Consider the following 14,605-nt stretch of genomic DNA (forward strand, 5'->3'; position numbering starts at 1 on the left):
CTTATAGTGTGTATTGTGACAACATGAAATGTAATTAATTGTATAAAATTGATAAAAATTAATATCACGATATAAACGATATAGGAGAAAAGTCACGATATACACTTTTATATCACGATAACGATATATATCGTCATATTGCCCAGCCCTATACTACACACAGGCGGCTACGTGCATTATGTCCATACACATTATGCAATCAGCACACTTGAGCACACGTGAATGTGCCCTATACACTACCTTGTGCAGAGAACATATGAATCACCGCAAAACCATACAAAACGTACATTGAAGTAGTCATATATAGATTTAGCAGAGAGTGCATTTTGCAGTGTTAATTCAACATTTAGAGAGTTTTCTTTCTTATAGAGTGTAATGTCCCCTCAGAATATGCTCTATGTGTTGAATCAACACTGCAGTGCTACCTCCACCAAGGAGGTTATGCTTTTGGTCACGTTGGGTTGTCCGTCTGTTTGTTTGTCTGTCTGTCAGCAGGTTCTCTCAAAAAGTTATGAACGGATTTGGATGAAACACTATTACCTTGTGTTTGACAATGTTGTCAGTGTTGCAACTGTACACTGCACCTTGAGGTCTTGTTTACTTTTTGCTACGTTTTAATGCATTGTCCTCTTCTTTACTCTTTGTAGGACAATGTTATCAGTGTTGCAACTGTACACTGTGCCTTACCCTATTCTTGTTTAAATTGCTCCTTGTAAGTCGCTTTGAACAAAGGCGTCTGCTAAATACTAATGTAATGTAATGTAATGATGACCCGGATCATGATCCGGGTCCAGGATTTTTAAAAAAGATTATTTGCCATTGCGGGATTGGGCAAATTTTGACATTCCAGTTTCCAACTCCACAAAAAGAAGGCAGAAAGACCTGAGAAAAAATAGGGTGTAACATAGTCAAATGTTTTGTCAAACAGCTTCCTTGGTGGAGGTCTGCACTCTCTGAGTGCATTTCTACTGTAGTTTTTACTGTGCTGACTATCTCATGCCACATTGAATTTGTTTTTCAAACCCACATCCTATTGTTAGCGTATGGCTTACACCATATGATCCTTGTCTCTGTTTGGTGTAGACACATCCCGTAAGCCTAAGGTGGGGGAGAAGGACGGCCAGATGTACCTCTTCATGTCCCGCAGCGAGATGGAGACGGACATCAAGTGCGCACGCTTCCTGGAGCACGGGGAGTACGACAACAACCTCTACGGCACCAAGATCAACTCCATCCACGAGGTCATCGACTCCGGAAAGATCTGCATTCTGGACGTCAACCCTCAGGTCAGGGGTGCCTTGAATGAAAGGGGATGAGATATGTAGATATAGTTTACTGAAATTTATTCATAGTTGTTTAGGATTCCTGAATTTAAGCCCACCTGGGAAACTCCAACTCCCACTGTCATTGTGACACAGCACTCCACAGTACACAAGTGTTCACTGCACACTGCACACAACGAAATTGCATTTATGCCTCACTCGTGCAAGGGGGTAGCCCCCAATGGCGCCCCAAGGGAGCCGAACCGGCAACCTTTGGGATACAAGTCTGACACCCTCATCGCTTACCCATGACTGCCCTTAATAAATGAATAAATACATTAATAAATGCATGAATAAATACATGAATAAATTATCTGTATGGAATGGGAGAATACTGTATACACAAATACAATGTGAAACAAAACATCGGATGAGATCTGCTGTTGTCATCCAACAGGCTCTAAAGGTTTTGAGGACGTCAGAGTTCCTTCCGTATGTGGTATTCATCGAGTCTCCAGACTTTGAGGTGCTCAAGGCCATGAATCGGTCAGCCATAGAGTCAGGAGTTGTCACCAAACAGCTCACGGTAAAGTATTTTCCCCCGTCTTCCTTCTTTTTGTTCTTTTTTGTTGGGTTTTATATCTTGGTTGCTCGGCATTGAATCGACTGACGACGTGCTGCGAGTTGCTTATGTTACAGTCTCACGTTAACATACTAATAAACAAACGTACAGTAAATGCAGAAAATATTACTGTATTACCTGTAGCCCCTTAATGCACGCTGTGCCATCTGAGGCACGCTGTAATCGTCATTGAACGTTTAATTACCATAGTACTACTCTACTATGACATAACTACTATGACAGGAGTAATACTGTAGCCATTGATACTGGTGTTGCTGTTGCAGCTTTAAAACTATGGTAACAACTTGTACACCAACTCGGCCAAGGCCTCAAGGTGTTATTATAACACAGATTTACACTTAAAGGGCTGTGCAGGAAATGGTCAAAAAAGGTACTGCAACTATGCTGCTCATTGAAACTGGGCTGCCTATTGGCAAATTCGATCTTTACATGAAAGTTTACTAAGTAATAAACACATATTTTCTAGTATGGTCCAAGTACAGTCATTTTTGCAGCTAAAAATGGCTATTTTTGGAAATTCAAAATGGCGGACCATGGAGAAGATCCCCCTTTTCATGTATGAAAAGTGCTATTTTTCCGGTCACAATGAATACTTAGAATTTGATGCTGGTGGTACGTATTCATGAAAAAGGTAACATTAGTGAATGGGCAGCATGAATTCTGGAAATAAACAACTAAAAATCTCACACTGTGTCCCTTTAACATGACGTTATTGCTCATATATCATCCCCTCCCCCCCTCCCTCTCTCCCTCTCTCCCTCTCTCCCTCTCTCCTCGCCGCAGGACTCTGAGCTGAAGAGGACGGTGGACGAGAGCGAGAGGATAAAGAGCGCCTATGGACACTACTTTGACTTCACCATCGTCAACGACAACCTGGAGGGTGCCTACCGCGGCCTGAGGGGGGCGCTGGAGAGACTCACCTCTGAGTACCAGTGGGTGCCAGTCAGCTGGGTGTTCTGAGACCTTATGAGCCCTGACAGTGAGAGACAGTAAGATATAGATAGCGAGAGGGGGAACTAGAGAGAGGAGTAGAGATGAGCTCTGCACAACTGAATGGTGGAGGCAAAGGAACGTATGGGAGACAGAAGGGAAAAAGTCAGAGTGACATGTCCTGTTGAAATGCCATTCCACGAGGCAGATCTTATTGGCTGGCTTTAGTGCCACTCAACTAGGCTAGCCAGCTGTCCATCTTCACAGTTTGTGCTTGGCAGATTTGAGAAGATATCACAGACATGTATGGCAGATGCTGTAGAACTTCACAAGTGTGTGTGCATTTGTGTGTGCTTGTGTGTGCGTGTGTGTGTGTGTGTGTGTGTGTGTGTGTGTGTGTGTGTGTGTGTGTGTGTGTGTGTGTGTGTGTGGTTGTGTGTGGTTGTGTGTGGTTGTGCGCGCGTGCGTGCGTGCGTGCGTGCGTGCGTGCGTGCGTGCGTGCGTGTTGGACAAAGGTTGGTTCTGTAACCGCCACCATAGTTCTACATTTATAAAAAAAATCCTGTCAGAAAAATATTCATTGTTTTAGATTTACTCAGAGAACCCCTTAAGCAAGGGAGACAACCATGTTGTAATCTTTAGGGTGTTGTTTACAGGAGTTGTGTAGTTTTATGGGCAGAAAACTGAATGAACATACTGATGTATCATGTCTTTGGAATACACATTTACATGTCCTGAGTTGTCCCCCCTGTTGACTGTAAATATATATTTAGAGACTACAAAGAGAGTTTAACTTTTATTTGAATATTTGTACAATTCTGATCTCTGTACAGCATTCTTACTCTTTACTTATTCCTGACCAGTGCAGAGTAGCAATATCAACGTAATAGCCTACATTTTCTAGCCTGGTTCTTGCCAGACCTCTGTGTGTGTGCTCTGGAGCCCCCTGGTGGCACTCCAAACACACACATCGGTCTGGGAGCATGTGGCAGAATTCAATTTCTGGACGCAAAAAATAATGCCGAGCATTTATTGCATCAATATCAATGGCTGCTCGCATTGAGGAGTCACAGGACATATCATAGACTATATTAACGCTTTAGAGATCAACAGAAAACGTTTTCGAAGGAATTTGCTGATATTGAAGCAATAAATGCTGCGATTATTTTTTTGACTGGAGAAATGGAATCCTGCTTCACGCTCCCAGACCTAGTAGTGGAGCTCACGAAGCTGTGCGGAACTACAGGTCGGGCAAGAGCCAGGCAATACATATTCTGTACGTCCTTCAGAAGCAATTCGGAAGTGGCAACATCAGCTGAACTGTGTAAAGAATATGAGTGTATGGTTTTAATAAACACAGAAGATGTGCGACTGTGGGTAGAAGTTTTCATGACATAAAGAAGAGGACATGAATTCCTTATGAAATATGTCTCTGCAAGATGTATGTAAGAATTCAATGACATCAATAACGTAAAAGCTGGTAATTCTCTGTACTTGTTCACAACAAGTAGATACAGTACAGGAGTTGAGATCAGCAGGTTGCAGGTTTGAATCCCAGGCTGACCTCTCCCTACACCTCCATCCATGGCTGAAGTGCCCCTAAGCAAGGCACCTAACCCCACATTGCTCCAGGGACTGTAACCAATACCATGTAAATACGTAACTACTTTTCGAATAAAAGTGTAAGCTAAGGGTAATGGAGTGTAACATGTGTTTGAGATTTTGGAGGTACAAGTAGGCCTTCTATCAGAGGTACCAGCCTTTGGGTGCATAGATGATGCATAGTAGATTGATGCAATGATGGTTTCGGAGGGTTCCCATTAAGGCCGGCTGGCTTTTTATTGTGTTCATCTTATTCCAAGGGTAGATAGCCTTTATCGGTGTTAACTGATTACTGCCCGTTTTTCAAAAGGGTGTTTTTTTTTGCCTAACTACTGACCTAAATGGCAGCTCATCTGGTCCTCAACCGCTCTGGCATTTCTGTGGTAGCACAGTCAAGTCATGTCAAGTCAAGTCAAGTAGGTTTTATTGTCAATTTCTTTACATGCACTGGTCATACAAAGAATTTGAAATTACATTTCTTGCTTTCCCATACAGACATAGACTAATCTAGGTAAGGACATAGACAGTATAGACATAGACAGAGACACACCTCCACCACGGGAGCACAACCAGCTATATGGGTGCAAGTCAAACTACGGCCTCCCATCCTTTCCTTGTCCTCCTGGCCTCTTGCCTTGCTGTTGTACCCCTTCTCCGCTGAGGAAACAAGAATGTTTCTCCGTCGTCAAACAGTAGCCTATAGGCCTACAGAGCAACTTTATAGGGGCTTTTATCCTATTCAACGTCTTGGTTGTAAATGGCAGAATGACCTTTGAATTGTGTGGGGTTTTTGATATATATAATATGGGATAAAACTTTGATCATCAAACACAAGTGTCGTGTCACACAAGGAAGGATGGGAGGAAGTAGTTTAACTTAAAGCCATAGAGTGCAACAGAAAATAGATTGTGTCCATCTCATTATCTCTAACCTTCCGTCCTCGCCTTGTGCTTGCGGCCTTGTCATGACCATGGAAGTTTTATTCAGCATCTCACAAAAGCACAAATCAATTCATGTCATATTCTTATTGGCCGCCAGGATGTTGAATTGGAAAAACTCTCCTAAAGTTGTTGTGGCTAGGCTGACAGTGGGGAAACATTGTTTTCTCTATGGAGGAGGCGGGACGTTGGCGAAGCATGTGGACACCAGCACAAGACTAGGATGGGAGGTTAGTTAATGGGATGGACCCTTAAGAGTCCAGTGGAGGTTGAGGCTTCCTCTAATGCGCTGCACACTATAGAGATGGTGCTCTGCACTTATGTGTGTGCTGCTCTTTTTTCCCTCCCATTGCATGTCAGAGTATTCTTCCTAAGGGCATAAATAACATGCACCACCCTTCAAAGATACCTACCCCACATGTAAATACATACAGTACACCTATAAACAATTGACGTCACACATAAAAACCTGACTTGCAAATAGTAGCAAAATTCAGTATGTCTGAAATATAAATATTTAATGGAGAGATTTGTACAATACATAGATCATGTAAACATCTGTTTCATATGAGTATTTTTTAACAAAATATTGAAAAAAGGTGAAACAAAACAAGGTATTTTTGGAGCTGCACAAGAGTTGGCATGGTTAATATTAAGCATAAAATACTATCACACATCGACAGAATGTACAGTATCTTAATTTTGATCACATTTGGTTTTAAAGTCAACAATTTGTATCATGAGTGCTCCAGTCATCCCTGGGTCTAGTCACTGTGAAGTAGCCCAGCTTGTCTTGAATTTGTATCATACATCAATAAATAAATAAATAAAATATATCAAATTCATATACTAGGCATTTCATCACATGTATGGAATTGGGAAGACAGTTGAAATAAACATTCGCTGATATGAGGCATTATCAAAACACTGGCTGAGACCGAAAGCTTCCAGTGAAATCAGGACAGTAAAGTCATTCATGGCACTGATCTGAAGGGTGCAGATTTTTTTCCCTTTTTGCTTCAAAGTTTTAACTAAATCCTGTACCTTCACTGCAGATGAGCAGTAACCTTTGACTACTTTATTTATCAAAACAGAAAGTGGCTTATAAAATTCCGCTGGGACATGCAAGCCCAACCTCAGTTGGAACATGCAAACCCAGCTGAAATGGTCAGCTAAATTGGATATCCATGCTATGTGCTGGTCTAACAAAAGTCCATCCAGTATATCGGGGGGGAGTTGATTCTCTTGAGATCTTCTGGTCGTTACAGTGCCTCTACTCTAGAATTTGGTGCTGAGAACAGTGTACGTTTGACTGTAAGGTGGTGCCTCTTCCGCCCCTCTGTGGTGTGCTGAGGAACCACCGTGTTGCACTGAAGGCCAATGGTGTGAAGGTTCCTGATAATGGGAGACAGCCTCAAAATAGGAAGGAGGTGCCCCCCGTTGGTCACAGCCTGCCACCTTGAAGTCCTGAAACACATTGACAACACAAATACAATCAAAATCAAAGTGAACGCACTCGTATGAAGCTCAAACAACGTAAGGGAAGGTGTTGAAGTGAGGTGACCATAAGGTAAGGTTATTGATATTGCCGTTTTTACGTCTTCATATCTTACTGCATTATGTGATATGATTCATGTGAAAATTAATGTGAAGCTTTAGATTTTAGTAACCTTGGTTGAAAGTTGTTACAGATGTAAAGACAATATACCATTATTATAGGCATATAGTATTAGCTTATACTATCATTGTTAGCTCATTCCATATATGCATTGGCACTATCTGGCATCTAAATGTAACAGAGTGAAATAGATGAGTCTGGGGCCCTAGTAGATTAGAGTGTATGACTTACCCTGGGGCGGGGAGAAGGTCGACACGAGCTGACTGTGCTGTATGATGGTGGAGGAGGCTGATATCCTGGTCTGCTGCTTAGATAAGGCAGTCTGGATGTATAGGACCCCTGGATTCCTGTTGCCATGCAGATGATGCTGGAAAGAGACAGTATAATTATAACATATTCAAGCTATCATAACAAAGTGCTATAATAATTTTAAAAAATGATACATTATTATCAAAAGAAGGAAAAAAAAACTTTCTTTGCCTTTATGAATTATTTAACTTTACATGAAAAATCATCCTAATGAATAACATAGAGCAGCTCTATGCCCCAAATGCATTTCATAGGCAACAATAAATTAATAATTGTAAAACTACGCCATTGATTAGTCATATTCAAGTCTGTATTATTATGCAGTGGAGACTGAACTGAACACTTACAGTGGCGAGCAACACAGCAGAAGATAGGGTGCTGTTTCTTCTAAATTTCCCCACCAAGGGTGCAGAATTCTCACACAAAAATGGAGGGTAGCAGAAGTTCCACACCAAGTAAGTCCAGATGTGCCCTACTGCTATAGATGTTGTTACTGTAGCTGTTCTCCTGGGTTTTACTAACTGCATGATGGCTCTGCAATGCTTTTGAAGCAGGCAAAGAGGGCGTGTACTTTGTTTGATGTTTCTGGCCCATCACATGACAGACGTCAGTAAATATTATCACGTGTCTGTATATGAGAGAGAGAGAGAGAGAGAGAGAGAGAGAGAGAGTATAGAGTTTTGTTGACTTGCCCTTCCCAGCCTGCATGATTACGATTGCATTGTCGCGGTGCCAAGTTTACCAGAAGCCATGCTGGCCTTGCGTTAAGGTAGGTCAAGCGTGGTTTGGACTCTGTGATTGTCTTTACGACTGCTTACCGCAAATATGGGAGCGTCTTCACAGGGAAGTTGCCAAACACTATAGTAGACCTACGTGACCGCCTCTCAAAACTGAATGGTAATGGAAAGTTTTTGTATCATAAATTAATTGTTCCAACCCTCGTGGTTATTTTTTTTCCATAAAGTCATGATGGGTATTTTTCCCATCTCTAATTGCCAACCTGTATGTTACCTGTGCCCTGGGTTATTTCCCTACATCATGGATACATTTTCCACCTTTCACACACATTTTGCCGCTTTGTGAGTTACAGTATGTACTATAATAAATCACAACTTGAACACATGCCAGGGGAGCAAGTTCAATTGCAGGAGAAGTGATACATGTACGACTCCATTGAAGTTGGGACATAAGAAAATTGTCAATAATCAAAATAGGCGTACTGTAATTTTGAAAACATCTGATTCTTACATTATATGGAGAACAGGATGCTACAAAGAAAATCAGATGTCAAAACTTACAAAATATTTTATCATATCATATTATCATATTTCAAAAGAGTTGGGACGGGGGCAATACAAGGAAGCAAATGTTGAAGAAGACTAAAAAGAAAACATAGGACAACACTCAACAGTTAATTAGGCTACATTAACCAATACGATCATTTTAGATGTATATATATATATAACAGTGTTAATTCCTGTCTTGGACATGATTTCAACAGTTCAAATGGTAGGTCTATTCTTCATCATGTTTTGTAATGTTTTCATTCCTTTAGATCTTACAATGTGACAGGTCTTGATCACAAGCAGGACATTTTATCTTTGTGTCCTTATGGTGGAGCTCAACTGTTAGAACCTAGTAGCAAATGCAAATTGGCCTTATTAAGTGGCAATAATTGAAGGCCTCTCTTCAAAATATAATGCCTGAGTGTCTTCTCATGCAGTTTACATGCAGTTTACCATCTTTAGCGCTACAGATGAGTGAGAAGAGCTTAATGCAACACTGCAGCCCCAAGCCACCATAGAGGCTGACTTTTAGACTGTACGTTAAAATAAGTTTGATGGTGCATTTTCACTGCAATACATGATTTGCAAGACTCTATGTTCAAAAAGAATGACTTTTTTTACCTTCTTTAACCAAAGGACAGTTTCCCATGTCCTCTGGATCTACCGTATTTCAAGAGAGCTCGGGTGCATAGAATAATGTTAAACCTCTGCATCATATGTTCACATGAAGCATTCATAGTATGGTCAAGTTTTCACTAGCTTTAATTGTTGGAGTGCCAGGGGTAAGACTACAGACAACAAAAGTTTCATGATCTCATAGCTATAAACTGATTTTAATGACAGAAATATGTCTTACACACAACAAAATAATTCAAAGGGAATTCAAAACCCTATGTAATAACTGAGGTAATTTTGAGAAATTCTGTGGTTTTGTGATGGTTTATATACCTGGACATTCATGGCAGTTAGGATTCATTTTGCAATGGTCTTCCTTGTGTTATTATAGATTATTCTGATGTTTATTGCATTTCACTGGTACTGTCCCCACTTTTTGAGACATGTTGCAGTTATCAGATTTGAAATGAGTAAATATGTCACTGGTACAGTCCCAACTTTTTGTTTTGTTTTTGTTTGTTTGTCAATATTGTCTTCACTCTATTTTCCATCTAATGAAAATAACATGCACGTGCAAACACACACACACACACACACACACACACACACACACACACACACACACACACACACACACACACACACACACACACACACACACACACACACACACACACACACACACACACACACACACTCTCTCTCGCTCTCTCTCTCTCTCTCGCTCACACAGACACACTCGCTCACACACACACACACACTCGCTCACACACACACACGCGCACGCACACACACTTGTCTGGCATTTGCTCACCATAGGTTTTGCTCCATTTATATCGCCTGCAATGATAATTCATAATTACTGTATATATAAATATCTAATTTCATTTCCCAACAGTATCATGGCATATCAGATGTAGCACCACAGTATAAAAGTAGGCCTATACATCTTGAGTAACCTTAATGGGACACCAATTTGGAGGGCGTCAATGATATGTAATGGATAGGTCAATGGTAGGCCAGGCCTATACATTGAACTTGTCAATGGTATGCAATGTGCACTGAATTTGTCAAGGATAAATGCTAAATTTGTCAATGGATGCAATGTGTTGAACTTGTCAGATATATGCATTGTCAAGGCAGATTGTTTACCATTAGGCTACTTCATCTAAACTGCATTCATGCTTCACATGAGACATATACACAGGAAAATGTTTAATACACTTTTATTCACGACATCTTCTATCACATTACAGAACTCAAAAGCAACCAACATGAATGCCCATAGTCTTACTTTACATCCATTCATGAATTTCACACATTTTGTGTGTGTGTGTGTGTGTGTGTGTGTGTGTGTGTGTGTGTGTGTGTGTGTGTGTGTGTGTGTGTGTGTGTGTGTGTGTGTGTGTGTGTGTGTGTGTGTGTGTGTGTGTGTGTGTGTGTGTTCCAGAGGTACATACTGTAAACTGAGGTATATTATTTATTTTCAAAATAATACCATCTATTCAACACTAAAACATGCAATACTTTTCACAACATCTGAGAAGTGTATCATTTAAGAATAAATATTCAGAAATTCATAAAATATTCACTTTCTTCTACCACTGTCCATACAAAGTTAATTTTTCCCTGACAATCACAGAAACAGAACTTAACCATGGGCTTTGAAATGGGAAAGTGTGCATGCGTGCGGCATACTGTAGCAAAAGCAGCACTACTCCATCAAAAACAAGCCCACTGACTTAAGTTGAAACATCTGCAGTAGTATGGTTAAAGCAATTAGCAGTACATTCATGGACATTGGCGAATAGCATTAAATTAAATAAGACATCAATGGATATCTAACTCATTGTATCTAATCAAATGGAAACCATTATATCCTTCATATTTTTTCAGACACAAAACCAAATAGGCATTAATTAAAAAAACAACACAATCAATATGCAGTATACACAGTATATACCTAAAATGACAAAAGTATTTTTAAAAAAAGCAAAAATGCTTTCATATAGATACAAATCCATAAATGGATTTCAGTTGAAGGGTGTGTTGAGCTAGCGTCCAGGATGGGAGGCATCAAAACGGCATGTAATTTAAAAGATGATATTAATATGATGCCAATGCCAATGTTTCCCAATGACCACTTGGTTAATTTGGTCGAATAATGGTTGGATTTACTGTAGCTTACCTGTAATACACCATACGGGTGATCTCTTCACAGGGTTGGAGATAGTAGCCTAAATACACTGTATGGCAGGCACTACAGGACTTAAATCTGCCAATCTTTCTCTTTCTCTTTCCCTATATCATTGGAATGGGTTTGATCCAATTCCAGTTGATAAAGTTACAGTCTGTAGAAGTTTGAAATGTGTGGATGTGAATTTAACCAGTTGCTGACGTTTGGCTGCAATAAACTCAAAACCAGGTGGACTGTGTGACTAGATTGACCAATTCCCCTGGTGGCAGAGAAGCATATGTGGTGGGTGGGGTGGAGGCGGTTGACGCTGATGGAAGTTGGTATTGCGATTGTCTGCGTTGTCCTTGGCGATGGCTCTGGAGATGGTAATGATGTTGAGGTTGCTGGTGTTCTGGTTGTGTGGTCCGGTCTGCATGGTGGAGTTGTAGTTGAGAGTGAGTTGAGGTGTAGAGACAACTCTCTGAGTACGAGGGGGGTGCACACTCCTGGGGAGGCACATGTGCTGGGAAGGAATCCTGTACAAACAAAGAAGCAAATTATTATCAGCCACACACAGCAGACACCACTTGTTGAGTAAAATGGTAAGATTTGTCCATCCCCGTGTTTCAGTTTTTGTCAAATAACAGAGAAAGGATGAGAAAAGAGTCATTGGCTCAGCGCAGGTTAAAAAAAAAAAAGGACAGTGACAGAAAACTATTTTTTATTTAAAAATATTTTTATTTAAGGATGAATTAAAACATAAGCAGAGCTAGCACTGCACCATTTTTGTGCATTAGATTGTAACAGAAAAGGACTCTTGTCTTACGAACCCCCTCACAATGTGCCATGGAGCTAGCCTGAATATCATCGACTTTCAAATCTCTTCGAGACTTGGTCTGACCAAGAGCATAGCAATTAACATTTCCCAAACTGTATGGTTGACCCACCTCCCTTGATTTGCTACTGGTTGATTGGTTCCCGACAAAGTGGGAGAAGTTCCCAATTTTTGGGGAGATCAGAAATTATATTTACATTGCTTTTGGCCTGACTAGAAGCAGCGTCGAAGGTGTTGCGTCACTAGGAGGGCACGGCCTGGCTACCATGGAGCCCACTTTTGAGAACCACTTGCTTAGACAGTCTTTTCCACAACAGAAAAAAAACACAACATGCAAGCAGAGCCAGTTTTACCGATAGGCAGAGGCGGACTTTCCAATAGGCAAACCTAGGCAATACACATAGTTACGGTATACTATGTCTATATAATGACTATTGAGGGCCCCATGTTAGTATTTTTGCCTAGGGCCCCGAAATGGTTAGATCCGCCCCTGCCAATAGGCAGACTAGGCAATTGCTTATAGGGCCCCATCCTATTTGCCCTCTGTGGGGGTCCACTGTAGTCAGCCCTGCCAAAAAAATCAAGTGGGTCCCATGTGTATAATTTGCATTGGGTACCAAAAAGGCTAGAGCCGGTACTGCATGCAAGTAAGACACTGGCCATGAACTGATGACTGTGTGATTTCACTACATGTGCTGTATCATGCTCTGAGGATGAGGGTTCTGAATGACCCAATCATCTCAACAAACACACATATTATACTCTGTGAATATACTTCACCCACCTTTGTGTAGGGAGGGGGTGCCTCTAGATACAGAGAACCGTAGGATGGTGGAGCAAACGGATCTTCCTCCTCCACTGACTCCTGGACTGCTACATGAGACGCATCCTGGTCTGGTCTGCTCCAACGGTCCCCTTCCTCCACTGACTCCAACACGTTTTGAGATGCACCCTGCTCTGGCGCATCCAAAACATCTAAACGGCGGTATGACAGCAGCGAAACAGCGCCCCTCTCTGGGGGAGGATACAGCGGGTCATCAGGGGTCCTCGTCCTGAGGTGCACACCTCCAGCCCTTTGGTGCTCCTCTGGATCAGATGCATTGCCACGATTCTCTAAAGGACGGTAGGACAGCAGTTGTACGCCACCACATTGTGTGCCGCTGTGCCTTTCTGGTACCGACGGGGTCACGTCCTGTTGGGGCCGCGTCGACAGGAGCCGCACGCAGTCACTGTCACGGTCACCACACTCTCCTGATGCAAACTGGGTGCTCGACGATGCAGAAAAGCGATGACACAGCAAGAAGTTGGCAAGTCGTCTGTGAACTATCATCACCATCGCACTGTAGTAGACAATGTTATAATAACCCGAGAGAGAGAGAGAGAGAGAGAGAGAGAGAGAGACAGAGTAAATGGACTGCATTTATGTAGCACTTTATCACTCCCTCAGGCACTCAAATCGCTTTACAATTTATGCCCCACATTCACCCATCACACACCGGCGGCAGCGGCTGCCATCAGGAGCAATTTGGGGTTAAGTATCTTGCTCAAGGACTCCTCTACCATCTGAGCCACCAGCGGCCCACAGAGTGGGGAGCAGAACCACAAACATAACTATATGAACAACAACCATATGAAACCTTTATAACCATATGAACCACAACCATATGAAACCACATAACTATATGAAGCTACAGGTCCCCGAACCAATTTGTTATCACTGTTGTTGTTGTTAATAGCAAGAAGAAGAAGAAGAAGAAGAAGAAGAAGAAATGCAGAGTTTGTCTTCAACTTACCACGAGAACACAAAGTGGCACAGAAGTCCAACGATAAGAAAGGAGCACAGTAGACTTCTCGCAGAACAGTTGCAGTAGTTACTCCACACCTAGCTGTGCTTGTTCTGGGATTAAAAGGCGGCCTGACCGCTGTGTCTTGCTGCTGCACACTTAAGAAGACAAAGAGGTGGAGCAAACATGTCAAGAAGGGGGTCACATCAGATGACGTCTGCATTGCCGGGAAGTGAGATTTACTGGAAGGATATGTTATGGCTCTATTCCAGCACTGGGTGCACTCTGCTGTAGACTTTATAACTCACCATTAAAGTGTGATAATGTTAACAGCACAGTTACCTAACCCTGCAAATCGCATGTACACCACTATGGAAACTGACAGGGAAATAGAAGCTTTTTTTTTTTTTTTTTTTACCACCTACACAACCATCCTCTTCTCAAAAAGTCAAACATTATTTTAACATTTAAACATTATTTACACACAGTGTTTTTCCAACTTCCACACCCATTTAATGTACTAGATCCAAGTAACAATCCCAGACAATACAATGAATATTCTCAGTGAAAATTGATAAATGCTGTTTTCGTAGTAAATCATCACTGT

The 14,605-nt window shown here is 41.6% G+C and overlaps 2 protein-coding genes and 1 long non-coding RNA gene across 6 annotated transcripts in view; 1 reads left to right on the plus strand and 2 right to left on the minus strand.

The window, feature by feature from the left end:
• The window catches only part of mpp2b (MAGUK p55 scaffold protein 2b), a 73,672-nt gene extending 70,450 nt beyond the window's left edge, over positions 1 to 3,222 (plus strand). For all 4 annotated transcript variants that reach the window (XM_063216553.1, XM_063216561.1, XM_063216566.1 and 1 more), the window contains 3 exons: positions 1,084 to 1,286; positions 1,720 to 1,848; positions 2,689 to 3,222. In XM_063216553.1, the coding sequence (XP_063072623.1) occupies positions 1,084 to 1,286; positions 1,720 to 1,848; positions 2,689 to 2,865 (509 nt within the window). In that variant the 3' untranslated portion in view covers positions 2,866 to 3,222. The remainder of the gene's footprint in view (positions 1 to 1,083; positions 1,287 to 1,719; positions 1,849 to 2,688) is intronic.
• A 2,749-nt stretch (positions 3,223 to 5,971) lies between these two features.
• LOC134463366 (uncharacterized) lies at positions 5,972 to 7,802 on the minus strand. Its single transcript, XR_010037735.1, has 3 exons — positions 7,650 to 7,802; positions 7,225 to 7,360; positions 5,972 to 6,842 (listed from the first exon to the last, which is right to left on the minus strand). It is a non-coding gene; the product is annotated as an uncharacterized LOC134463366 (long non-coding RNA).
• Positions 7,803 to 10,707: 2,905 nt separating this feature from the next.
• LOC134463374 (uncharacterized) lies at positions 10,708 to 14,131 on the minus strand. The gene is made up of 3 exons (XM_063216587.1): positions 14,008 to 14,131; positions 12,999 to 13,554; positions 10,708 to 11,915 (listed from the first exon to the last, which is right to left on the minus strand). The coding sequence occupies exons 2-3, from the start codon at positions 13,548 to 13,550 to the stop codon at positions 11,619 to 11,621; spliced, it is 849 nt and encodes a 282-aa protein (XP_063072657.1). The 5' UTR covers positions 13,551 to 13,554; positions 14,008 to 14,131; the 3' UTR covers positions 10,708 to 11,618.
• Between the last annotated feature and the right edge of the window lie 474 nt (positions 14,132 to 14,605).

This window comes from Engraulis encrasicolus, chromosome 2 (assembly GCF_034702125.1).
Source record: "Engraulis encrasicolus isolate BLACKSEA-1 chromosome 2, IST_EnEncr_1.0, whole genome shotgun sequence".
Lineage (NCBI taxonomy): Eukaryota > Metazoa > Chordata > Actinopteri > Clupeiformes > Engraulidae > Engraulis > Engraulis encrasicolus.

Excerpts from the sequence above, each read along its gene's own strand:
- LOC134463374 (XM_063216587.1), bottom strand. The coding sequence starts at position 13,550 with ATGGTGATGATAGTTCACAGACGACTTGCCAACTTCTTGCTGTGTCAT. Across the intron at positions 11,916-12,998 it reads CACCCCCTCCCTACACAAAG|GATTCCTTCCCAGCACATGT; the intron begins GTGGGTGAAGTA and ends TTGTTTGTACAG.